We start from the raw sequence: 27,711 nt of genomic DNA, 5'->3' as shown, positions 1-27,711 counted from the left end.
ATCTGAATGAGTGACAGCTCAGCCCCGCCTCCTCGCAGCTGGAGAACCTTTTCTTCTACATCTTCCCACCTCCCATTTTCTCCTCATTCTCATTTTCTCACTGAATCTTCTTCTGTTCTCCTTCCTTTTCATTTCCTCCCTTTCTCCTTCCCTTCTCCTGTGCTTTCCATCCTTCCTGCTAATTTCTCATTCTCCTCCCCCTTCTTGTTTCTTCTCTTTCACTCTTTTAAAACTGCAAGCATCCCCCTGACGTTATACTCAGCCACTAACATGGTGTGTGGGCGGAGACCGATCATCCGCCTCTAATCTTTCTGTGTAATTATGGAAACCTCCCAACCACTGGTTGATTGATAAAGTTAAAACGTGCTATTTTGTGCTGTTGGAGACATGAAACAGTCTTTTCCACTGCAGGAACGTGTTTGAACCTGTAAATCTTTGTTTCCATTGTGGATGATCCCATTAAGAAGCCAAAACCGGGACAGAGTGTGGTGTTGGTCTGCTGCGTGCTGACTTTAAAAGTCATAATGTTTAATTATATTTAATGTTTCTGTGCACTTTGGGTTCAGGCTTGTGGACAGCACAGGATGTTCCTGTTAGTGACCCAAACTAGTGTCCAACTAAACATCTTTTCTTGTAGTTTCTTTTAATTTGTCCCAGTGTTGAAATTAGGAACCGTTATATTTTTCGTTTTTATTAGTGTGTCCGTGTAAAATCTTTACATTATGTCGTACTTTAAAGAAACTGTAGCTCTTCGTCACATATAAAACTGAATTAATTTACTCCGGTTAATGTCGAGGTTAAGCAACACTGTTTACTTAAACAAATAAAAAAAAATGTGCATGCAGCTAAATTGCAAATTTTGTTCTTGTAGGAAGTTAACCTGCTTTTTGAATTGATAACTTTAGGTTTTGTTTAAAGATCAATAAAAACATTTCTGTGAAGCCAAAAATAAATTTCCTCTAATATTACCCCGAGTGCCGTGAGCATCTTAACTCAACCACAGAGACGTTTATTGGAGAGGAAAACCTGTTACCTGCAGCGCTTTGAGCTACTGTAAGAAACTGACAGTTTGCTGCGGAGTAAAACTTTGAATGTGTAAATGTGATCTGCCACATCAGGGACAACTAGCATTTGTTGCAGCAGCATGAGGTACAATAGTTATTAAAGGGTTTACATCTTTAACAAAGTACTAAACATAAAGATGATGTTGGAGCCTCTCTGCTCCTATCAGACTGACCTCCTGCCCTCGTTCTGGTTAAATCCAGAGCGCGTTGAGCATTGCGGCCTGTTTTCAGTTCATTTGTAGCTTCTCTTTATCTGAGAATATGCGTCTCCTCTCTGCAGGTTGCATGTTGGGTTTTTTCCTGTGTGCACATGTGGTGAATGAACGCGCTGTTCGTCTTTGTGCTGGTTCTGTTAAAGCAGACACATTAGTGTTGATCCGTTTAAGTGGAACCGATCTGCATGTTTTATTTTCCCTGGAGGAGGATCCGTCTCATCCTCTTTACGCTGAGCTTTCTCCTCCATTTGACTCTGAGCTGGAGCTGTTCTGTAGCTGCCATGGATTTGGATCAGCGTGGCGATGAGCCCGCTGCAGCATTTTTAATCGTCTTGGACTGGGCTGAGGTCTGACTTGACCTCTCAGCTAAAACAGTCCTGCTCTCTTTTTGGCTAGTGAGAACTGATGAATCAATATCGCCATGGAAACATCCCAGACGGAGCAGCACCTCGGCCAAATGGGCCACTTTGTTTGTTGCCACTGACTCTCTGTCTTTGACAAGGGTTTATTACCTGATGCCAGTTGGACTTTTTCTTTTTGTAAGAGTTCAGATCCTCTGCTGGGTTCCTCGAATGTCAGATGCTGTCACTTTTTGTTTTACAATACTTATTTGGAGTGGAATGAAATCATTTATAGGTAATAAACTGTCATCCTCTTCCTTTACAGCTGCCTTAAAGTGGATCTTCACGCATCATAGTAGCTCAATGGACTATTATGTTAATTATATTATGATTTCCCTCCATTTAGAACATTTTCCACTGCAATCTGATTTGGCAATATACATTTAAATGCTTTAACACACTATACACACATACACGAGTGCATCTTACATTAGCTTCACTTAGCCCAAAGACAGGATCTTCTTACCTCTTGACAGAACCAGACTGTTTCCAGTTTTTACACATTTACAAAGAGGAGAGTGGCATCTGTCAGCTCATCTAGTTTCTGGACAGACAGGAAGTGCATTTTTTTTTTTTAATGATTCCCTTATGCTGGGACTGATTTCAACACTTGCCATATTGTGCCACTGTACTGACATTAGGCCCAATGTCTCCTTTTAGCTGAACCCACCCACTTCTTTGTCTCCCTGAAACCTGTACACTGGCATTTATTCGGTTGGCTCAGAGGTTTCACGATGCGCAGTGTCAGAACATCCTCAGTTTGAGTCCAACTGGGAACCTGTTAATGCTGAGCTGGGAGGAATCAGACAAACGGATTTCTCTGATTAAAGCCTGTGCGGTGGTTCGCAGGGCCGAGCAAACAGAGCAGTGGATTCCTGAAGGACCAAGAGGCGGCTGGTGCTGCTGCTGCCTCTGGTCGTTGCCACGGTGACAATTTATGTCCTCGCTGACTGATAGATGCGAAGGCCCTGCCCTCCCCTCGGTGTGTGTGTGTGTGTGTTTGATGTAGAGAGAGGGTTGTATTTAGAAGTGTACACACACACACACACACACACACACACACACACACCCTTAGAGGATATGATTAATAATGAATAAAGAGCAAGAAGATAAAACGAGAGTGCATGAAGAAAAATAGAGGTGTGTGCTTTAGAGAAAGGCAAACGTATGACATGCATAAGACCTGTTTGGGTCAGGATGCGTCCACGTGTGACCCTCCCCTTCTTTACATCTCCTTCTCTCTGAAGCCCCTCGTATGCTGCTGCACCAGTAGCAGTGCTGTTACCATGGTAACGACAGCCAGGCGATGACGCTGGGCATCGCTCTAACACAAGCAGACGGAACACACCCAGGCCCGGCTGCACTGTGACAGAGGAATAACCACGGTAACGCACAGCAGAGAGAAAGGTTCAGGATAGGGTTGGTTACCTTGCAGATCAAGACTAAGGATGCAAAATACAGGGCAGCAGGGTTCTGTGATTAGTGCTGCTGCTCGTGTACATGTACTTGTGTTAGAATCCAGGCTGTGTGTAGTAGTTAGTGACTCTAAATTAACTGTAGGTGGTTTAATTGCTGGATGTTGAAAACGTTAGTAAACAGTCCCTCGTCTCGACGACTGTACAGAAACTGCAGATCTGTTGCTTCAGCAGTAAGAAGAAAAGCGTCCACCCTCTTTGAAAACACCAGGGAGCGTTTAAAGCGTACCCCAGTTTTTAATGTGTTTTGGCTGAAGTGGCATCCCTCCATGCAGCCTGCTCTCTGAACATGTTTGGCCTCCCTGTGACAGGCTGGGGTGGGTCTGTGGAGCATGTATGCATCAGAGATATTGATCGATCTGTCTGGTGCCTCAGTTGTTTTACCTGAGGAGCTAAACCCAGTTTGGGGGGGATTTGTTCAGCTAGTTTATAGTCAGTGTGTGCAGCATATAAGTAATGTGGAGAGACCTACACTTTGTTAGAAAGACTAATAATGTGTGGTGTGTGTGTGTGTGTGTGTGTGTGTGTGTGTGTGTGTGTGTCTCTGAGCCTCACTGCTTCCAGTGACACACTGACCTGACACAGCTCCAGTTCTGACCCAGTTCACCATGATGAATACACTTTGATACAGCAACACAAGCCTCCATAAAATAAAATCATAGCTTAGCGTATCATAGGTTTTGTGTGTGTGTTGTTGCTATAAATGAGAATATTTTGTTGTAATTTAATCGACTAACGTTTCTTCTCCTTCGTGTTCAGGGCAGCTACCCCATCTGGGACGACTTCATCAGCAAGGCCAGCAAACTCCAGTCACAGCTCAGGTAACACACACACACACACACACACACACACACACACACACACACCAGCAAAATAAGACTACACAACGAAAGCTGCCGTTTGAGCACCATGTTAATTAAAACAGGCTCACGATATGTAATTTTATTTTTTTCCATCACTTCCACACTTGTTTGCAGATAATTTATGCCGTGTTTATTTTCAATTAGTTCTGTTATTCCCTCCTCGCCACCGTAGTTCCACAAGCGCACAGTTTTTATTTATATCAGCACGTGTAATGAGCTGTTGTCACATACAGAATTAAGAACCTGGGTCACAAACAGCAGCTGCTTGTTGTGAATGAGAGCTGGATTTGCAGAGCTCCATAGATTCAAGAAGCCGCCTGATACAAGTGCTAATGCAAATTTCCTGTGATGTAGGACACAGCTAGGTGAAAACCAGGTAAAGGCACTGGCTGTGAGTCCCAGTGTCAGAAAACAAGCCAAGGACGTTTACATGATACAGATTAACATATGTTATGATAAAGTGTGTGACGCTCTGGGTTCAGTCCGTCTTTACGTGATTGGTGATGTGTCCTCAGCTTCAGCAGTGCATCACTCCTCCTGATCTGTCCTCTACACACACACACGCACACAACTGAAGGTTATTTACACACAGGTGAGCGGGTGCATGTGCAAACTGCAAACACTTAAAGCACAATGCATTGTGGGAAATGCATACACACTTACAGTGACACTTCTTCCTGGCATTATACGCGCGCGCGCACACACACACACACACACACGTTGAACCCAATTAACCCTCTGTGGTTGGCAGAGATTAATGAAGCCACCCTAAAGTCATTATCAGTGTGATGGAGCAGAATCTCTGGAGGCTGCTGCTTTGGACCAGAGGTCGCCAGAAGTCAGAGCATCGTTCCTCCTATGCACTGTGTGTCTGTGTGATGTTATAGTCCATTAGCTTAAGATCATGTCCTGAAACCTTATTTCACTAGAAAACCGATCAGACATCTTTTTGCGCCTGAAGCCTCTTTTTTTTAATTGTTTTCAATCAGTGTGAAGCTGCTGTTGTGTTGCGGAACATCTGTGTTCTTTCTGAGCTCAGGCCAAAGTTACAAATGAAAGTTTACTAAAGGACACGTTATGCTTTTGTTAAGCTAACGTCAGCTCACGTTTAACTTGTCTTTTATTGCCCACAAGTCAAAAACATGATCAGGTGATTAAAGAAGATGGTTTTTGCATCCAACATATTTGAGAAGCTCCCCTCACCTCAGTCAGAGCCACAGCCGGTGCCGTCCATCTGTGCATTTTTATTTTATGCAGATGTTTTGATAAATTACGAATGTTTTTATACATTTTAAATTCTTTTTGAAATCGTGGTTGGGCTAAGGGCAAAACGTTCTTTGAGTGATTGGAGCTGTAAATTAAGGTTATCATGTGGTTCTTTTTGATGGAAAGAAATATCCGGCTCACAATTGTTAAGCAAAATAATCTCATGTTGGGTGATCGGTCGGTGCATCAAGAAGGTGATTAGACGTTAAACAGTGTCCACATTTTCACACTTAACCAGAACATTCACAAAGGCCCGATCCTGCCTTTCTGTGCTTGCTTCGAAGTAGTACAGGTAGAAGGAGCTAGAAAAATGTTGGTGACAAATAATGGATGAAGACAAAAATAAAGCTGAACTCAAACTATGTTGTGCTAAAGTGTTAAGATCCAGTTACTAACAGTCATTTCTCAAGAATATTTTAAGTTTATAGTCTGCAAAAAGGAGGGTTATATAATTTACATTAACTTTGAGTCATTTAGCAGCTTTTAACCAAAGCCACTTACAAGTGAAGTACTAGGCAGCAATAATCTAAGTCAAAGAAAACATCAAAGCGAAGTCCTATTAGAAAAGTGTTCACATTTCATGAGATGAAGAACGAGCAGAAAGGAAGGAAGATGCGGGAGAGTTCTGTTCTCATATTGGGAGTGAGTTTGCTGAGTGTGCAGAGTTTGGTAGCCCGTTCCACTGTCGGAGCGTTCCACTGGAATTGCAGAGCTGAAAAGTTCTGCTTGGTGTCCTCTGTGCGGTGCTGGGACCACCAGGCATCGTTCATTGGCACAACGCAGTGGACGGCACTGATTGTGGACCTAAATGAGTGGGTTGAGGTAAGCAGAAGCTGTTGAGTCGACCACCCTGTAGGCAAGAGACAAGGCTTTGTAGACATCTGAAGAGTGGTGTGACAGCATTCCTTTATGACTGGTTAATAATATTGCGTTCTGCTGCGTTTTGGACCGTCTGCAAGGGCTTGATTGAGCATACCGGTAACCCCAATAACAGAGTGGTGCAGTAATCAAGACCAGATGCGACCAGTGCCTGTACAATGAGTAAGGTTGTATATTCTGTGAGGTAGGGTCTGATCTTTCTGATGTTGTAGAGGGCAGAGACCGAGGAGATGTGATCCGTAAAGCTCAGTTGGTCGTCAATGATGACCCCAGATGTCTGAAAATAACGGACGTCGATGGTACCTGAGAAAACCTATAGGCCTCAAAACAGAAGTGTGGTTTAATTCCTTTCCAGCATAACGTCTCTCAGAGGAAAAGACAACTTAGGAAAAAACGAGAACCATGACAAGCCTGTTCTATAACTAATGGGTCAGAATGGATTGACTACATCAGCTGTGCGTCTCTAAAACCAAAAGAGAAAAAGAACCAGGATGCAAGGAAGAAACACTGTGGATCTGAACGTATGAGGAGATGGAAGTTGATTTTGACATATTGATTAAATGAAAATCTATGAGTAAGATTAATCATTAAAGAAATATTTGAATGTATCAAATATCAAGAGAATTAAAGATTTGAAATGTTATGTGTAATCTTGACTTTGGCCTAATGAACTGTACGTGTTTAATGCTGTAATGATGAAGGAACGAGGAGGCCGTCAAGACACAGACAGAGAAAAGGGGAACGACCTTGACAAAAAAAATAAATGACGGGATCATAGTAACCAACAAATCTGTGGTTGATGAACAGTGTATGGGGAGACGTGATCTAATGATGATAGGATTGGGTAAAGTTAAAGGTGCGTAGGTATCGACCCTACGCCACGAGCTGATCACGCCATCTGTAAAGCTGTGTCTGTATGCTGACAAAGATCACAGGGTGGAAGTGCATATTGGGATTGTGAAGGTGTAAAGTAAGTGTTACCTAATGCAGGGAAAAGGTTATAGAAACCCTGGGATTTAGCTACTTGGACATGCGTCCTTCAACTGCATGGGGACACTGTCAGTCTGCATCAAGATGTTTGATACAACCAGGAGTGCACGAGACCGACACGAGACATCCAGGATCCGCCTAACTAGGAGAGACATCTGCCATAGGTAGCTAGGCCATCGGGCCTGGAGTTGAGACTCCACCACGGAGGAGGGAAACAGATGATGGGATCAAGATACAACCAGAGTCTTTCAACAACCATTTAAAAAAATAAAAATAAAAATAAAAAATAAAATCAACACTTTTGATTTTTACACTCCTTAACCAGCCCTATTCTTCAGTCACCAAGGAGGTTGAGTAGAATGATAGCTAAGATAGTCCCTAGTCGGTTTAGCCTAGACCCTGACATACTATCTCCTAAGCAGTAAAAGTTTACCTGCAGCTTAAATATTTTCCAGCAACCACAACAACTGTTACAATAAGAAGGAAGCTACTGTTAACCAGTGTGACTCCATTAGTATCTGTAGTTTCAGGCCTATGCAGGTGCTAGTGAAGAGGCAGCAGGGGAAACATTGGGATGAAGGTAGTGAATAGCTGGATGAAATCATTCACCTCAGCCTAAACACAAACCTGTTCTGTCCAACAACAGGCAGGCTAGTAATTAGCACTTTAATGTGAGGGCTGAACTGGACTCCTGTATTGGAGTGCCAGGGTAACAGACCGCTCTAGAAGGCAGACGGACATCGAGAATGTTCTGGGAGAAAGAGTCTGAGTAGGTCTTCGAAAAAGAGAGACAAATATGTAATTCTAAAACAGAGGGATCAAGAGAAGGCTTCTTAAGCAGTACGGTAATCTGGGCCTGCTTGAGGTCTCAAAAGTGCCTGTTGTAATGTGTGTGATGATTTGTGTAATGGCTTAGTTTGGGTGCAACTGTTTGAAATGTTAGCAAAGAAGCCAGCAAGGTCGATGCGCGATTTAAAAGCGGAGATCAGCTTTCTAGTGTCCGTGGTGTTGCTGAGTTTGTGCTGGTAGTATTCAGTCTTTGCCCTGCTGACACCGTGCGTTGTTCACGGACCCAGTCTGTGAGCCATGGATTAGAAGCTGAGGGACAAGCAGGGCAGAAACTATCCAGGCAGGATGAAAGATGTATTGCAGAGGCTGTGTGTTGCAGCTTCTGCATCGAGGGTTTAAAGTATACAGTAAGTAGAACGTTACCTGAGCTTCTCTTCCTTTTCCAAAGTTATTTTACCTTCATATTCTTGTGTGGACTCTACAGTCCATGTTGTCCACGCTTCTCCAGGATCTCACCGTAAATCTGTGCTTTCTTAATCTTTTTATCAATAAAAGTTGCTCTGTTTATTAAACCCCAGTTGCCAACATATTTGTTTTTGGCAGAAGTTAATTTGTGTTCTTGCAGGATTTTACTGTTCAGCAACTCATTCTTGGAGCAAAACACTTTAGTACATGTGTCAGTACTTGTACTTGCTATCGGCAAGTACTCAAATGTAAAAGTACTTGAACTCACTTGTGCTATCAGGACGTGTCTTATCAAGACCCAGAAAGTGCACCAATAAGTATAATTTTCATAACTTTAGTCCAAAATGTACAAAATATTAACCTTAACTTTTAAGTAGCACTTCACAGGCTGCCGCTCCGTGAACCAAACCTTCCTGTGTTGTTTCTTCCAGGACGACGGTTGTGGCAGTTGCAGCCTTCCTGGACGCCTTTCAGAAGGTGGCTGACCTGGCAACCAACAGCCGAGGTAGGACAGTGTTTGTGTGCGTGTGTGTGTGTGTGTGTTTGTCTGTTTGTGTGCTCGAACAGCTGTTTATAATGTGTAAATCTTTCCGTTTTGCTGCTGATGTCAAAAACAGAAGAGATGCTGCGATTTGTCTATTTGACATTGAATGTATCAGTATTTACACACACACTGACCCTGATACTGCACCTCAGGACAATTTAGAAGTATTTTTCCATTTAATAGTACTTTACACTGAATTTTACAATATAAAACACGATAAAGAAAAATAAAATCTTATCGACTCTTCATGCTGACGCATCAGTGAAAATGATAATCCGGTAATAAGACATTTTTCATGCAACATTAATATTAACTCAGTAGAAATGTCCTGAGTGGATTCTAAGACTTGGAGGCTGGAGACATTTAAAACTAAGCCGATCAGATACATCCATGGTTTCCCCCCCCATGGATTCTGCTTCTATCTTGTACCAATATGGGGGCAGTATGAGCCTATTTATCCATCATTAAACTTGCAGAAATATTAAAATCTTTATTTACACAGTCCACACGATGAAGTCGCCTCTTCACCCTGGAAGGTTTCATACAGTGCTTGGACATGCTTGTGATCCTCATTGACAGTGTCTTTAGCACATTTTCCATTGATTTATACTCTTCCTTTATTGACACCCGATCAGAGACGGCTGCCTTGTCCATCGCTGAGCTGCAGTATCAGCAGAGCTCGTTTCCTGCATTGATTAAATGAAGCAGGAAGTCTCAACGGGCGCCTGCTTGGTTTGGTTGTGTGGTGACCTTCGTGGTTTTTCATGGCAACTCCGCACTGTTTTGAACCTCATAGCAAAACAGTGGTGTGTGTGTGTGTGTGTATGTTGTCCACAGTGCTGGATGTAGGCCAGCTTCCTGTCGCTGGGAGTTGTCATAATGACAACAGTAGCCGAGGAAACAATCCGTCACTGTCGGGATGATTCTAGGGCTCTGGGTCACAGACGCTCTGTAATTGTGTGTGTGTGTGTGTGTGTGTGTGTGTGTGTGTGTGTGTGTGTGTGTGTGTGTGTGTACACCTGGAGCAGTGTGCAGAATTATTGGTTTCTCTCAGCAACTGTTGGGACAATTACAGGTCTGTGGAGCCACACCCCACCACGCCAGACTTCCTCCTCAGACCCACAAAACCACACATTATACCTGCTGCAGGTATTATGTTGCTTATACCTTTTTGTCTTTTAGAGCAACAGCAATTTTTGCCTCTTGTTACTTTCATGCAGTAGATATTAAAGTCTGAAATGTTGCAGATCAAATATCTGGATTGGAAATATATTTTATTACTTTTACACTGATTTAAAATCCTTGATATTTAGTTGTTGGTAAATTTACCAAGTAGTTATTATGGTGTTTGCCCATAACTCTGGAGAAACTTCACCTATTTTTGTGTGAATCCCATTTTTACCTAGAAATTTGATCCTGATGCTGCAGTTTCATGAGTCTACAAAGTCAGATTTATTTAATTTTTATTTTTGCATCAGATTTGTGCTTCTTATTCTTTTTAATTACTCATCACAATCAGCTCTGTGTGTGTGTGTGTGTGTGTGTGTCTGTTCTCGGTGTCCTCTTCAGTCTTTGCTGGCACGTTGCTATTGGCATCATTGGCACAACTTCGTGTGACATAACAGCAGGTTATCTGTGTGTGCACAAGAAATAAACGGTTAGTGGAGATCTAGAACTCCACAGGAAGCCCCCAAGAGACAGATTCCAGCTGTGGTAAAGAGTGGTGACTGTTAGCTGAGGCTCAGAGTGCTCCCAGGGGATCAGAAAGAACCGTGAAGAGTTGTAAGATGAGCAGAAAATACAGTATCTGCTTATCTAATGTGTTCCTTTTTAAATAGCAGTGTTTTACCTCTGCAGGTCTTTTAAAACGTCTTTAGAGAAAGAGAGAAAATCACTGGTTGACTATTACTACATGCGAGTTGACAGACTTAAAAGGAGAACGAGCCTTGTTGAGCCCTGTAATGACCCTAAAGACCATTACAGACAGATGGATAAGACAGATCTGTGGTTAAAGTTTGCAAACTATGTGTCTGACTGTCTCCAGGCTGAATGAGCTTGAGTCCCTTCTGATGAAGTGTAATTTATTGAATAGAACAGACCAATCGCTGCTCAGTGTCAGCGCTGCACATTGTGTTAGCACAGTGACAGTGGAGGCTGCAGAGAAGAATAGGAAAAAATGGAGGAAAATGTCTGAAAATGTAGGCCAAAATGGGAATTTACAGAAAACTACAACACAGAGATGATTATGTGCATGAGATGAATGGATGTTAAATGAGGAGAAAGGAGGAAGAGGAGGGCAGATGGGGATGGAGAGGGATGGGGGAGGGAGGGAGGCTGTTGGCTGCCATGTCCGGCTGCTGCTGGTGCTCATAGCAACAAGATGGAAATCGCTGCAGCATCAGAACCTCTCCCTGCTGTTCTGATGCTGTTCTGTCTGTCGTCTTCGTCGTCCATCAGAAGCAGCCTCTCCCATTTTTATTTAGTGACATTATTCTAGGATCTACTGTTCTGCTGTAGATCTAAAAACGGGTGTGTTGGTCATTAATGTGTCAAAAGCTTTTGCTCATAATCATCATTGTATTAATGAATGTATGAATTTGACTGTGGTCCTGCATTAGTTATGATGTCATAAGTCATAGATTCCCATCGTGAATATAATACATGTTTATAATAATCTTTGTGAGAACGACTGACAGACACTTCGTCTAAGGACTGCAAACTTTGCACAGCAGACACTTGATGATCGTCCCTGCCGACTGAGCCTGGCCATGATTTGCTAGGTCGACCAGTCCATCAAATTTTGTGTCATCAGGACGGATTTTACACCATCGTCTTTTGTTATTTCAGCTCTGCTGCCACAGGCAGTTTCCACTTTCATGCGTTGACAGTTTGAACTGATGCAAATGTTGTGTCTGAAGTGAAGCATCACCATCTTATCATATTTGCCACACACACACACTATGGAAATAAGACACAGCAGGCGTCCGCTTCTCTCTACCTGACTCTGGTGTTGTGTGTTGGAGCGAGGTTACCATAGCAACGTGTTAGCAAGCAGGGGGCTGCTTTAGAGGGGGGCTCTGCGATATGTCCGCACCTGGAAACTGGGTAGGAGTGCAGGTGGAAGGAGGAGTCAGTAAGGTCTGTTTACTGTGGTAGGATTTCATGTACTACCAAACACATTCTGCCAATGCACCAATAATGAAAGTCTTTTCTATCTGTTTCCATTTTGTTGTTTTGGACTTAACTTCATCCAACATCTGGAAGATTATTTCCAATAAGTTGGAACAGTTGGCCATGAATAAAGTTTTTCCACCATCTATCTGCTCAGAGCCATTTTCAGATAATTGATGAGGGCAGACCAACCACAGGAGTTTGTAAAAGCAAAACTACTGTTAAATCCAGTGTCTGTTGGACAGAAAATGGCAGAAAACATTTTATTGCTGCAAACACAACAGGTAAAATCTCACCTGTCTCACGGAGAATGAGGAAGCCTGCGAGCTGTAACCCGTGTGTGCGTGTGTGTGCGTGTGTGCGTGTGTGTGCGTGTGTGTGTGTGTGTGTGTGTGTGTGTGTGTGTGTGTGTGTGTGTGGCTCACAGATGGCTTCCTTTTGGCAGCTTGTCATTTAATGACATCACAGGTCAGTGATGCCATATATGCAGCATCCACAGACTTTGCAGATTTTCTCCAAGGTCAGATAGAGGTGAAACCAAATTCATACAAAAATACATTGACCCTTTTATTTTTTTTAATGTAAAGGTAGTTTGTGTGTTTATTGCTGTATAGATAAACCAGTAAATGTCTGTCCTGACCAACTCTAGTCAGTGCAAATGGTAGAAAACAGCAGATGATTGTGCTCCACAAGAAACCTTTAATAAGTGAGATAGTTGCGGTAAGTAGCACTGCTCTGTTCTGTTGGTGCGCTTCATTTGTGTCAGGTCAAACATCCGATCCACCCCTGTGGGATAACAAGCACCACAACTTTACAACATGTACGTCATACAAATAAACTCAATTAATAAATATTGCATATTTTTTTCTGAAAATAACAAATTGACACTTGGAAAAACTGCTGTGAAATAATTGGAAATAAAATCAGCAGATTCTTAATTAATTTACTTCACTTGCGAAATGTTGATGTTTTGTGCAAAAGTCTTGGATGACACAATTCACAACATGGTCATTCACATCCCGTGATGACCAAACGATAATTATTTCACGGTATCTCCATCATATTATAACTAGATAATATGGCAAATATGTTCACCGTATTAAAAAACACAAACGTAAGGAGTGGAACACCTGTTAAAGAGTTTCTGCTTCAAGAGACCAGAAGAAGTCTAGCAGGGACCTGGTTCAGCATCTGGTTGCCAAGTTGATCTTTTCCACAGTCTGTTCAGAAATGGTCTTTGTGGACGGAGGGTATCCAAGAAACCAGTTTTTGAGAAAGGGAACAGGGAGAAAAGGCCACACTTGGAAAGGCTGCTAAACACTGGCGTGAAGATCAGTGGGAAAGTGAGCTATCAAGTAATGAATCAAAGTTTGGAACATTTAGCTCTGTGAAACCCGGCGGAGGGTCTGACATGGTTTCACGCTGCTTTTCTGCCTGTGGTGTTGGTGACACTACCTGAATCGATGGAATCATTAATGCTGAAAACACAGTTGGGTTTGAACTCATGGTGCTGTCCCTTCTGAAAGCATCTGAATGTGAACAGGTTCATTTTTCATCAAACTGCAACGTTAGCTGCTGATGGATGCATTAGTCTTCTCTGCGTCCTGAGGTGACGTAGTGAAAAAATGCCAATTGGACATTGTGTTTATTTTATTTCACAGTGGTTTTTGAGAAACCTTATCAGGAAACGACAGACCTGTGAGATGAGATGAGGTGAGGTGTTACCCCAAACACAACAGCTCAGCCTGAATCTGCAAAGAGAAATTTGAACCAACCTGCCATCAGTCATTTTCCACCAGTGGGAAGAAAAAGCTCCAGGGGTACAAATCTGAAACTTGAGTGATTTAATTTAATTTAATAGTTTGCTGAGATCAGCACTAAAAGCACCAAAATAAATAAAGATGCAGCAGGATCAGAATTTAATCCGCAGACATCACAGAATCGTTACCACACAGTAGGATGACGTCAGGAGGATGAAGTTACCGTAAAACCAAACTCCCTGTTCTTCTGTTCCGGCTCCAAACTTTTCATCTCAGCAGTCGACTTTCAAGACTCTCAAATATCGTACTCTGCCGAGGTCAGACGTTCACAAACACAGGCACCGACACGTCCCAGCTTCCAAGAGATATTCAGAGGCTTTAGAGAAATCCACTTGAGAAAGCTCGAACTCTGTTTGATTTAAGAGTTTTTGTCCCTTTATTTGCTGTGGGTGAGTGGACTGAACATGGACAATGTGACAGCTCATCCTGACAACTTCCAGCAGCTCTGACAAAGTTGGCTACAAGGAAATGTTTCCATGATGCAAGTCCATTATTTTATTTATTTATTTATTTATTTTTGGTGCAGGATCCTGAGAACGATTAAGTAAAAGGCTTTTTTTTTCTGGAGACTGTGATGTAAAGCCGTCCTAAATCCATCGTAGACGAGGACATGAACCAGATGCACTGTTCACTTTGACAGCTCACAGGGTCACGGCTTAAAAAATATAGCATGGAGGCAAATGAAGTGAGAATTCTGCAGATTTTGGAGCATGTTCCCCAGAACTGCAGTGTTCCAGGTTCAGGTCCGGCTGTGAACCTTTTGCTGCAGGTCGCATCTCCGCGTTTCCCATCCTGGTCTTCACTTCATCATCTCGCTCAAAGTATGTTCATACTGTTGATCTTAATATTATCGCAATATCATCAGTAAAATTTCCCATATCTTTGTGCATAAATCTACACCTTTTAATGAGGAGGTTTTGGTGTTGCAGGGAGAAGAAATTCTATCCTCCAGTTTAAGAGCAGTGAAACTTGTGGTTATGGCTAATGAGGCTCCAGCTGGGATGGATTTTCCTGTTTCTGCTTGTGCACATAGACTTGGAGACCAAACTGAAGTCCTGTAACTCAATCCTCAATGTCTTCAGGGAGGGGAGTTCCAGACTAAACGAGAGGACTTTATTTTTTCTCTAGATAATCTCTACATGTGGCTCAAGGTGTAGAGCATCAGGATGACCATGAGATGGGTAGAGGGCAGAAGGCTGCATGATCGAATCCCACCCCATCAGGTGTGGCCCCAGCTAGCCACCAAGGACCACCTTGGTTGTGGGGTTGTGGCACAAAGGGCATCCGGGGTAAAAACTCATGCCAAATCAATGTGGAACGCGTTTCGCTATGGCGACCCATGAAGGGACAAGCCGAAACTGGATCATGAGGGGTCATAACGGAGAACAAAATGGTGCTCATGCTTGTCCGTTTACTTCAGTTTATGTGAAGCAAGCACCCAGTCAGAGTACTGTCCAGGGAGAGGGAGGCTTGGTTTTAAACTGTGCATTTGAGCATCAGAGATGATGCAAGATGAGGACGGCTGCTTGTTAACTTGCTGTGCCAAGTGCAGGGTTAGTTACCTGGATCAGGATTGTTAAGTCATTTAGAAGCTGCAAGATACACATTTAACTTTTTGTTTCCCCACTCTTAGCAGTGAGCAGGGTTTGGTAGGCCTCTTTATCCACACAGATCCCACAAACAAGCCTGATTCTTAAGCTACTGTACGTGTATTTGAAAAAAATGCATGGTGATATTTAACAGCCACGGAAGGAAAGAACGTTTGGGGAAAGATAATCCATCAGAGAAGAGAACTGTTTTCCTTCACTGTCTGGTGAAAACCATGTTCGGCATCATGTTTGGAGCAGTGCCTGAACGGGGCCTGTTTTGCTGCATCTACTTTCAGTGTTGAGCGCAGATTTTTGAGAGTTGCAGTTGGTTCACATTTATTCGTGTTAAGACGTGATCAGTAATTTGCACTTTCATATTTATATTTATGTATTGTTATACTTTGTAAATCGGGACAACATTTGTCTAATTGTATAAGACTGTTTAAAATGTACAAAATTACTCTGCAGTCACCAACATGTCCTGATGCTGATGCCAACATCGGGCTTTGGGCCTGATCCTGCCTTTGTGTACTTGTAAAAGTCCGTTAACCTGTGTAGGATAATGTGCTATGAGGTGGGAATATGTATACGTACTCATGTTTCTCTGGAATATTTTTAAAATGAAGTTCTTTGTTTTTCAAAGTAGTTTTACCTGCATATTCCTGTGTGGTCTCTACAGTCCACGTTGTTCACGCTTCTCCATCCAGGATCTCACCCTAATCTGTGCTTCGTTAGTCCTTTTTTTTCAGTGAAAGCTACTCCATTTTTTTAAACACCAGCCGAGACTTTCTGTGATCTCAGGATTGTTGAATTGTAATGGATTGAGCAAAACAGTTTAGTAGTTGCATTTGTACTTTGTATCAGCAAGTACTGTGTATAAGAATATAGGCACTTGTACTCAGTCTGACAAAAAGTGCTATCAGGACATCCCTAATTTCTGATTTATAATCTTTTGACTAATCTGATGAACTGGGCACATCCACAGGGAGATATACTCTGTGTGAGTCAGCCAGAGGGTGTGTTTGAGTTATTAGGCAGGGGTGCTCAGCGGGTGAGGCTGTGTGTGTGTGTGTGTGTGTGTGTGTGTTCTTTCTATCTCCTGCACACACTGCTCCTAATGAGTCACGAGGCCCCATCAGTCCAGGGGAGCATCAGAAAGAATAATTAAGCTTCTGCAGGTCTGGACTTGGACTGTGAGCGAGCCTCTGTGAAGAAACATGAGGAAGGAGACATGAGTTTGACTCATTGTTGTTAAACAGTTGCAGAGTTTTTGTCATGAAACAGATGATTGATTTTATTTCGACGCCTCTGCATCACCGACGAAAAACAAAACTGCAAAAGATCAGAGGACACCCAGCTGTAAGAGACTCTGCTGTCCCCCAACAGAGTGGTGGTGGTCAGGGCGGTGGAGCTTTAGCAGCAGGAGGTCAGGGCCATTGTAAAGGTTGAATGGCTGTTAAATAATTCACAGCTTCAGTATCAGGCAGGAGATTAACTGTGAGGCTGTTTCAAATAATTTCATTTCATCTGCATCTGAACTCAATCTCTAGTTTTATTTGTCTGTCCAGACGACAACACCTGTTTTTACTTGCTTGCCATCATTTTCTATAATGTCGAGCTGTGGTCTCAGGTTTAGATTTGCACCCTCTGCAGGTTGATTTGTAAAAGCTTCAGTTTAGGGGAAGAAAAATGCAATTTCAGTCTGAACGGAGCCAAGACAAAGAGAGAGTTCAAGACATTTACCTGTATTAACGTATACCAGGGCTACACACTGTCAATCAGAAGCTGGAGATGAAGGTGTGCAGGTGTAGTCCTTGAGGACTGGAGTTCTCCACCCCTGGTTTAGAGGGTCCTGAACAGTGTAATGTTGTTTTTAATAATATCTTCTCAAAGCTTCCTGTCAAGGCTGAACTTTTGTTTGAAAGTAGACTTTCTTCTGAATCATCAGTCAGTGCTAAGACAGCTTTAATAACAGAAACCTGGCAACACACACACACACACACACACACACACACACACAGCCTCACACACACAGCCTCACCCACATGCTCATTAAAGCAGATCACATTTAGGGGAAGGTGAGGAGGTTCCCATACGGCAAACCAGGGGAATGATGTGCTGATGATAATTCACATGTGAGAGCTGATGATTTGCTTGCTGGCATAGATATAAAGGTAGAAGACCGTGTGTGTGTGTGTGTGTGTGTGTAAAGAGAAGTGGTGTGTTTCCCTGTGTGGGAGGACAAAAGTGTGTCTAGTTTAACAGATGACGGCCAATCACAGAAGAGAGATCTGCCTGAACAGGCTTTGGCTAGCGAAGACACACACACAGACACACACACACACAGACACACACACACACACACACAGACACTCACACCTGAATACATTGGCAAACATCACTACGGTCGACACAGACCTCCCACACAGTTCACAACAAACACACACTCAGGTTCATGAAGGGACACACACCTGCTTTTTCTTTTCATTTATTTTTATCTGCCCAGCATCTTAAAACACCTTTTGATGGTTCTTCATGGTCTTATATCGACAGGAAAAGTCACAGAACTCTAACTTTAGTCTCAACTTTCAAATAAAGACTTCACACCTTGAACACAAACACATAAAAGGGTTGTGTGTGTGTTTGTGAGAGAGAGAAATAGGGTTTTCAGAATATATTACGGCTCCTTTAATAGCCGACCACCACTAACTCTGTAATAACATTGGATTTTTTTTTTTTTTGTGTGTTTGGAGATGAAGAGCTACAAAGACACACTTCACCTACTTTTACTGCACACTGTTATTATCTCAGTTTGAATCTCTTCCTTTTTTGTTCTTTCCACATGGAAAATGTCTTTTGTGCTGATTACTGTCAACAAGCTGTCACTCAAGTAATTTTCCAAAGGAAAACATGTCTGTAACTTAAATCTCTGCTGCATCTCATTCCAGTTGTAGATGCATTGAACTGGAAACCAGTTTTTCCCAGCGCAGAGCTGGGATGAGCTGCATTGGTAGGGACACAATGATGTCTCCCATTATTGAGACATTTAGCATTTTGTCAGTTTGAAATTCTACCTCCTTTATGTTTGCTCTTAACGTGGCTTCTAGTCCACAGGTGACAGAATCCAGGCTCTGCTTTGATTAGGATCTTGAATCTTACTAAGTGACACACTTGTCTACAGGAGCATTTCCACCAAAGGGTTTCTAGGACTGCAGCAAAGCCTCAGGAATTAATTGAGTATCAAACACATTTTCTGCTCCCTCTCTACATTCTGCAGCTCTAATCTCCACGGTAGTTCCTGCTTTATTGTAGCAAACACAACAAAACAAACCCCTTTGTTCAGGCAGGTTTGAAGAAAGCAGCAAGTGTGGAGCGGTGAGCTCCTGACCAGTCAGGACAGAAGACGCTGCTTTTATCAGGGAAGATCAATGAGCTAGAACAATATTTGGACCCTGGTTCCTTCAGTGGAAACACCAAAAGTTCCTGTATTTGTAAGTTCCACAAAAAGTTCCTGGTCCTGTGGAAACTCTCTTTTGGTGGAAAATGCCCTGTGGTTGACTAATGTGACATCTCTCTGGGATAGGGATGTTCTGATACCACTTTTTCCCCGACTGATATACTTACATTTGAGTACTTGCTGGAACCAAGTACTGATACAAGTACTAAGCTGTTTTCCTTCTGGAATGAGTTGCTGGACGGTAAGAGCCTCATCAGTCCAGTGCAGTTATCCTGCAAGACCAGAAATTCTCACGCGTTCCTTCTGCCAAAACAAATGTGACGCTGACCAGTGTTTAATAAACCGAGCAACTTTGCTGACAAGAAAGAAAAAGGTGGGGGAGCTGATGGACAAGCAAGGACAACATGGACTGTAGAGTCTACACAGGAGTATGCAGGTAAAAGAACCAAAGGGAACTTCAGGTAACGTTCTAGTTACTGTATATGTATAAGTTCACAAATGCAGGATCGAGCCAGATGCCTGATACTGGTATCAGCACTAAGACGTCCCAGTAGGAACCAAAGGCTGCTCCCTGACTGGACCAGCAGCCTCTGGTTGTTCAGACCTCATTGGTTTATTAGTGCATTACCTGATCTAAGATCTCAGAATGAAGCAGGTGGAGTTAAATGTTTAAAACTTTAAGATATGAAGCCAGTTAAAATGTTGGAAAATGTAGCAGCACAGCAGAGCCTCACTTGACTGGCAGGTGACTGGTGAAGGGTCCGTTGTTATTTGCAGTGCAGGGCGTGTCTTGGTTTTCAGGCTGCATGTGAATGCAGCAACCTGAGCAGCCGGGTCAGACTCTGCAGCGACACAGGCTTTTAGCATTCAGACACAGGCCCAGCTCTGTGGGTGTGCACCGCCAGGCTGCCAGCGCTGTCACGCTACACATTAGCACTGAAATAAGAGCTCTGGTTTCGCTGTGGGGCGCCAGCAGCGGCTCGGGTCAAACAAATCAAAGGCTCGCTTTACTTTGTTTTAGTGGCACTTCAAAGAGTGTGTGTGTTGGCTGAAATGTGTCAGGGCTGCAGACGATAGCGTCACAGGTTGTTTCAAATTGTCTGGGATTAAAGAGCGTCTGATATGAGCAGGGTCTTGTGTCTCTGTGGACGGGAGCGTGTTTCCACTTGTTTCACAAAGTGTGTGTGTGTGAAAGGCCTGATGGATGTGGTGGATGGAGCTGTTTTCTCAGCTGCCAGAGGGGGAGAAGGAGCTGAACGCTTCATCTCCATTCAAATATTCAGCCCGAGCTCCTCAGGAGCTGATGAAGCTGCTGCTGCTGCAGGATTTACAGGTCCAAGGAAACGGGAGAGAGTTTATTTGTGCAGCTTTCTGTAAAATACGTCCAGCACATTATGTTCTTTCTTTTTGGGACTTTACTGTAACTTTATGTCATTAGAACTGGAATATTTGTCTGTTTCTGCCCAATATGTGGCACTTTTTTTCCCCAGTTTTTCTATTAGACAATTGAGAAACGAGTCGGTAAAGATCGTTTTGCATCAGTGTTTAAGAGCCGTGTGTTGGGAATTTCTTGGACTTTGGCTTGAGGATGGTCAGAGGTCATTCTCCTCACTGTTGTATCTCAGCAAAACCTGGAGGACATTCTTTCATCTGGCAGAAGCGTCCACTTGGACTCTGGACAGTTGTGTATATGTAAACTCGACTTCTTTTTAACCAGACCAGACCCCTCCCCCTGTTTACGCTCATGAGATGATAATGATGATCCTTGGTTGGTGATGTCCTTCAGAAAATTTCAGGTTTCTGTGCTCTGTTTGTCTCCTGTGGTTTTACTGCAGCGGCTCAGTGAGCACACAGGACTGCAGCTGTCTCACCCTTGATGATTGACAGGTATCACTGTCCGTTACAACCCTGCCCCTCCCCCAGGATGACAGTGAGTGGAATCTGCCTGCTGAAACCAGTCTGATGGTCCACACCAGCAGAGAGAGAGAGAGAGAGACGCTGGGAGGGAGAAAGGAAACTGATACAGGACATAGTCAGAGAGGGGAGATAATCCTGGGAGGTCTATTTGAAGACTCTGTAACCCCCTCCTCTCTTCACACACACATTCCTGCAAAAAGCATCCAAAGCTTGCAGCATCCACTCCCCCAGGCATCTGAGGACCACTCCCCCTACTGCAGTGTGTGTGGTATATGTGTGTGGACTATACGCCCTCCCCGAAAAGCTGAGAGGGATCCAGTTTACTCCTCTGACGGGACTCTTGTAGGGTACGGTGACCCAGTTGGACACTAAGTGGAACCTGTAGTGTTCATATTCGATTTCTACTGTATCTACTCTGAAATAAACAATCAGAGTTTGTCTTATTGCTTTTAACGTTTCAGTGCAATGAAAATGACCATCACAGTCCTTATTTATAATAGTGGGAGACTTTAATGTGAAGATCCAGCAGGTTTCGCGCTGCAGTAGTTAGTTTCTATTCACTTCACACACTTCACAGCAGCTGGATGCTTCTTTAGGTTTTGGTGCACAAACGTATGTTTCCGTCCTCTTTTTAAAATTAAAATCAAGTAGATGCTGCCGCTCCGACTCTCACAGAAGCTGCTGCTTTGGATCTGATGAAAGATTCTGTGTATTTTGAATCGGCATGAATGATGACATCTGTTTCTGTGCATCGGCTTCTTTCATTTCTCCGTCTCCTTCATCCAGCTGAGCTCAGCGTGACCTCTTTGACATGCTGCTAAAAAGCTGTAAGTTGGTATTTCGTGCCTCGGCATTAAAGAGACTGACGGCAGCCACACTTCGGCTGCTTGTTGACACCTGAGATGGACTGAAGTGGTAAAGTGACCTTGGCTATAATGAGAAAGGGAGAAAGATGCTGACTGATGCAACAACCAGGCAACTGTTCAAACAGCCTCAGCTCACAGTGACTAGAAAGTTGGTCCTGAAACTTTGATCATGTGTCAGTTTGTGGAAAGTTTCTCCTTTTAATCATTTTGTAATTTTATTTACCGAAAACCCTCCATGGACCCCTTTCTTTTACTTGATACCCTACTGTGGTTTTTTGTTTGTTTGATTGTTTGAAATCCCATTTTATGTTCTTGAAGAATATTTTAAAGATTTTTATCTTATTGCATCATGTATATGGATGAATCCAGCATAAGAAACCAGCACAAAGCAGGTGGTGTTTTTTTGTTATGTTTTTTTTCTTTCTGATGAGTTGAAGGCACTTGAAATTATAACGTAGTAATTGTAAATATTTAAGAAACTAAGTTTTAGTTTGTTACAGACAAACCTGTAAAAATGCAAACAGTGAATCCTTCATAATTAGTGGATGTAATGTTCCATCTGTGATCTTATAGTTAGTGTGTGCGTTAGTGTTAGTAGTGAAACCTGCTGGATTTACACAACTAAACTGCACTGAAACTTAACTAAAGGATAAATGTTGTAATTCCATCCATGCTTTGGTCTTACTGTCTCTTCTTCTTCTTCTCCTCTGACATTTCAACCCTTGTTTCCATCCTCTTCGTCGTCGTCCGCTCTCTTCCTCCTTCATGCTCCAGTTCTCAAAAATAGCTCTTTGCTCGCCTTTTCCCTGTAGCAACAAGACAAGAAATATAGTCTCACACTATGGGACAGTGATTTACTGCCGAGCCTGTGTGTGTGTGTGTGTCTTCAGCTGCTCCGGTTCTTCTGTCCGTCTCCACCACTGCTCCTGTGGGGATGATGGCTGAGTTCATATCCCAGTCGGATGGAAGGAGACTGGTTTAGATTCCAGTCTAAGATTCCAGGTCACCCACTGTTCAGCGTGAAGCTCGGCTGGTTGCAGAGACGGCGAGGTCATTGACTTGGAAAGATCTGTCTGGATAGTCAGTGCAAGCTTTAAAGTTAAGGTTACGTTCAGTCAGAGTTCTACTTGCTGCCTCGCTGGACGTTTGTCCCTTCCTGACGGTGTTTGCTGTCTGAGCTATAAGTCATAAAAGCCTTGCAGCTGCTTACAGAAACATGTAAGAGGGCACGACTTTCTGTCTGAGGGCCCAGTTTTACTGAGTTTCAAAATCTGTGCTTTTAACCAAGGTGTGAAGGAGCAGCATCGTCATGGAAACCAACGTGGTGTCCTGGAGCAAGGATACTAGGTCCTGTTCAGATTTGTGTAAAACAATGCAACAGGCTGCAATGGGGTGTTATTTCACATACGAGAAGATAAAATCCTATCAGGGAAGGGGACTTTGGACAGAAGGAGCACGTGATTAAAGCTTATTAGACTGCAAAGGACAGAACAGTGATGTCAAACACTGTGCGGTGGTGAGATGGTTCATGTACGCAAAAAGTAAGAGATGCAGCTTTCACGTTATAGAATATTCACAGCTGTTACAATAAATGAGAAGAAGTCAGTTTTTTTTTGTTTTTTTTTTAATTTCACACAGGGATTAAAAGACAACTTAAACTCTTCATAAAGACACTAACAATCAATTGTCTTCGCCCACATGCACCCTGGTGGCTGGATTAGCTTGCTTGTTTGTACTAAAGGCCTCCAAAAATGCCCCACAAATGGCTTAAAAACACGTCAGTCCACTGGGTGGAAGGATCTTTTATTCCCAAACGCTTGATAGAGATTAGAAAATGTTCTGCACATGTTCTAACATGTCACACATTTGCAGTGGTTGGCTAACGTCAGAGGGCTTCACTGCTGCATCTGATCTGTTTTTAATTGTTCTGTGTTGAACAACACATGTCCACAGCACAGACCAACAACTAATGCAGGCTGCAGACTGACACTCAATGAATTGTCCAAACTCCCATTTAGTGTTTTGTGTTTATATGGAGTCAGATTCCCTTTTAGTTTAGTATATGAATGTACACTTTGATGTAAAGGCCTTCAGCTGATGAAGATGGCAAACTGAGATTTTACACCATTTTCGGCATAAACTTTTTATTCTCATCACTTTTTTCTGGATTTGTTGTTGATCCTGATCCTGACTTTCCCGTGTCGTGTGCTGTGGAGCCTCGAGGCCGTTCAGTCTCCAGCCAAGCTCAAACTGAACCGGCTGCAGCTCAGACAGAGACACCGCTCTGTCCCAATAAATTGGGTCAGCTGGGTGTCAGTGCCAGTCCACACACACACACACGCACACGCGCGCGCACACACACACACAGAGAGTTGGGTCAATCAGAAGAATCGAGCAGGAACTAATTGCCAGGAAACTCGTGCTAATTGTGTCGGGGAAAAGCGAACCGCTTGTTTTTGTTTGGATATTTAACAAGTCAAAAGTGAACCTGAGTTCAAGTGGAGGTGAAGGTCATCTCGAGTGCAGCTGTGGAGAAACTGTCTGGGCTGGAAACGAAACCAGCATCTTCCTCTGTTCTCCATCTCTGCCCCCCTGCGCTGGGGCTTTTTTTTAAAAAATACAGCATCTGTAAAACTCATCTGGAAACTCAAATGTAGAGTCACAGCATCGACCATAAACTGCGGCTCTTGGCCTGAATGTGGATTATTAACAGTTAATATTATTGGACCTGGATTTTGGAAGTAAAAGCAATAAAAATCCTGTGGTGGTAGAAAAAGTAACATTCATTTAAACATTTCATCTAAGTGCTGGAGGTCCTGTGGGTGCCAGCGTTAAAATGGGGTCAAGAAAATGACCTGGGCCTGCAAAGTCTGTGGAAACCTGCCCGGGAAACTCAGGTCTGTGAAAACATTTTCATCTTTGGCGCAACAGCGGCGCCGGTTTCAGGCCTTTGTTCATGTCCTGCAGATATAAATGGGGTAGAACCCAAGACAGGGTTCAGCCTCAGAGCATCTGACTCATACGACACTTCGAATCCAAACTAACGGTTTCAATTCGACTTTACTTTTGTAGGAAAGCGCCACCAGGAACCAAAATTAGCTCCTTTATTTAAAAAAGGGCCGACTACAATCACGTTGTCCTGCTGCTGATGTAACGTGATTGAATGTGGTTGGACACAGAGACCGAGCAGCTTGTTTTTTCAAAGGGGTGTAGCAGAGCGGCGAGGTGAGGATGCGACACCTCGTCTGAAGGTGAGAAGCGAGGAAGACGATAGAGGAGCTGAGGTCGACGTAGCAAGAGAGAGAAGTGGGGAAGAGGAAACACAGGAACAGGTGTCGGGCAACTTGGAGCCGCCAGCTGAGCTGACTGCAGCAGGAAACCAGAGTACTCGCAGGAAATGTGGGAACTCCACACAGAAAGAACTGTGAGGCGGCACGGTCATCCACTGCTCCACCGTGCCACTGGTGGAAATACAGCTATATATATATATATAGCTTGTGTTGTTTGTAGCACCTTGGTTCTTGGAGAAACGTTATCTCGTTTCTACTGTGTACTGTGTACCACTGTGTATAGTAGAAATGACAATAAAAGCCACTTGACTTGACTTGACTTGACACGGTCACCTCAAGTAAAAATAATAACACTCTGCAGGTATCAAATTAAAGTAAATGCTGTAATATGTAAAGGAAAAACAAAAGTACTAAGAAAGCAATATTGTATTTGATGCTGTTGATAACATTCAAAACAACAACAAAACAATTTGTGTCGCGCAGGTGGTTGATCTGTAATCAGCATTTATGAACTTCTGGTGTGTTTAACAGAAGAGAAATGCAAAATAATTAGTAAATAAAGTTTACTCTGTTGGAAATACTTCATTCCAAACTGTACTTAGTACTGGAGTAAACATGTTGGTGGTTTCTGTATCTGTGTATGTAAAATAAATGGAAATACTTTCACTTAAAATTTGGACTTAATTACAGTTTAGTGAACTTAATACCTGAGGCTTTGTAGCATTTGTTCCTCAAATATTTTGAGATTCTGTCCCACAAGTTTTAGCCACAGGGAAAAAGCCTGATTTACTGCACCTTCAACGAGGCTGATGGGAAGACGAAAATAGAAAAGGAGGAAATGAAGGGACGGGGGTGAAGGGGAAGATGTGTAATGGAGGAGGAGGGAGAGCAGAGCAGAGCCGAGCGGAGGAGGTGTCAGTGGTGCAATGCAGTGCTCACTACCCCACCCTGCACACATGCACCCTGCTTTAGTGCACTGTTCAGCATCCTTCACCCACTTCACTCTTTTTGGCTCAAAAAATGAACTAGGTCACAAAAGCAGTAAAATAAAAATAATAAAGTTGGTGCAGGACACGAGAAAACATCAACAAATATCTGCAAACGTGTGGTTCTGCCTGTGCAACTGAGGTATGTAAAGTTCCAGGATGAGCGTTGTTATCTGAGGTGAAGACAAACATTAGCATGTGTGGGAGCTTCAGGCTGACAGGCTGAGCTCTGCTGAACTCTCCCCCAGGAGGGAGTGTTCTGTCTGGGGGGGGGAGAGAACGACCATCTGGGCCCTGTGGATGCCCGTGGAGCTTCTGCCGCACTGACTGATGCCTGGAACACAGGCTCCTGTCCACCGGCTGCAGTGCCCTTGAGCAAAACACGCACACACACACACAGGTTGAGTGGCTGTTGTGCTGTCACACACGACACATTGTGTTCACGGCTCCATCTGTTAGGATCTGAACATAGTTTGTTGAATGTGTGATAATTGAGGTGTTTTTGTCTAGTGGCTGTTTGCTGTGTAATTTGTGCATTGAGGGTTTATTTTTAATTAGATTCATCAACTTCTTCCTCCTTTAATAAAATAAAAAATACAAACTGCAAATGTTCACTGTTTGTCCTATAACATGTCAGAAAAGTGAGTTATGCCCTTTGCAATGAAGAATCTTTCTGCACAGAGATGCTAATGATTTTAAGGTAATAGAGAAACTGTCTCAATCTGTTCACGTTTGTAGCTAGTGATTTATGGGATTATTATAAAAACCTGTTTATAGCAAAGAAACATCTGCATAGCTACAGATGATATCGGCCTGAGACGTCCACTCGTCCTGTCTGTGTGAAACTCTGGATCTCCACTGTAGGACTGCAAGGATCCGCATCGTGACCATCTTACCTGCTCGTTATTTCATCTATTAACTCAGAACAAAGTGAAGAAAGTTCCCACAGTGAAAACAAACCTGTTCATGATGCTCGTCGTAACAGTTCAACACCCAAATATATTTAGTTAATTTGCACAGTACATCAAGAAATGTAACAAATGATCCACTTTAGGGGGGTTCGCTTGTTCATTGTTAAAAACTTGTGGATATGCATCCAACCCAAACTAATATCTTCATTCCATATAAAAACAGTGTTGTAGCCTGGAAACCGTATAATGACAATATGTGGTGCCGAGTCTGACAAACTAACCCAGTCTTAACTGAGGTAAAAAGGCTTTTACTCTGAAAGTTCCTAAAGGAAGTGCAGTAACTGTACTGATGAAGTGTGACAGATTGTCCCCTGTGTGTTTTCAGGGGGGACGAGGGACATCGGGTCAGCCCTCACCAGGATGTGCATGAGGCACCGCAGCATCGAGGCCAAACTGCGCCAGTTCTCTGTGTGAGTAGAACGTGTGTGTGTGTGTGTGTGTGTTTTGATTTAGTCGTAAATCAATATTGTTTACTTTAATCCTGACTTTTGTCCCTCAGTTCTCACAGTGTAGTCAGGTTGGTTTAAGGGACAAAGAGCATATGGACACATCACCGTGTCCATATTACAAGATCCTTAAGGTCAGAATGAGGGGAAGCTTTTATGTGGCTACAGAAGGACAACCATCGAAGGACGTGTGTGTGTGTGAGAACAGGTGTAGCTTCTGCTCCCAGTTCTCCATGGCAACCTGCTG

General features: G+C 43.1%; 1 protein-coding gene across 5 annotated transcripts in view; it reads left to right on the top strand.

The window, feature by feature from the left end:
- Positions 1-27,711, top strand: part of LOC137129823 (protein MTSS 1-like) — a 44,806-nt gene that overhangs the window by 1,803 nt on the left and 15,292 nt on the right. For 4 of the 5 annotated variants that reach the window (XM_067509186.1, XM_067509358.1, XM_067509446.1 and 1 more), the window contains exons 2-4: positions 3,915-3,976; positions 8,839-8,912; positions 27,344-27,428. In XM_067509186.1, coding sequence (XP_067365287.1) covers positions 3,915-3,976; positions 8,839-8,912; positions 27,344-27,428 — 221 coding nt within the window. Of the gene's footprint in view, positions 1-387; positions 393-3,913; positions 3,977-8,838; positions 8,913-27,343; positions 27,429-27,711 lie in introns of those variants that run through there. The other variant, XM_067509273.1, reaches the window with a different exon arrangement.

This window comes from Channa argus, chromosome 1 (genome assembly GCF_033026475.1).
Source record: "Channa argus isolate prfri chromosome 1, Channa argus male v1.0, whole genome shotgun sequence".
Classification (NCBI taxonomy): domain Eukaryota; kingdom Metazoa; phylum Chordata; class Actinopteri; order Anabantiformes; family Channidae; genus Channa; species Channa argus.
The sequence above is the reverse complement of the archived record's forward strand: the minus strand, read 5'-3'. Positions and strand labels throughout refer to the sequence as shown.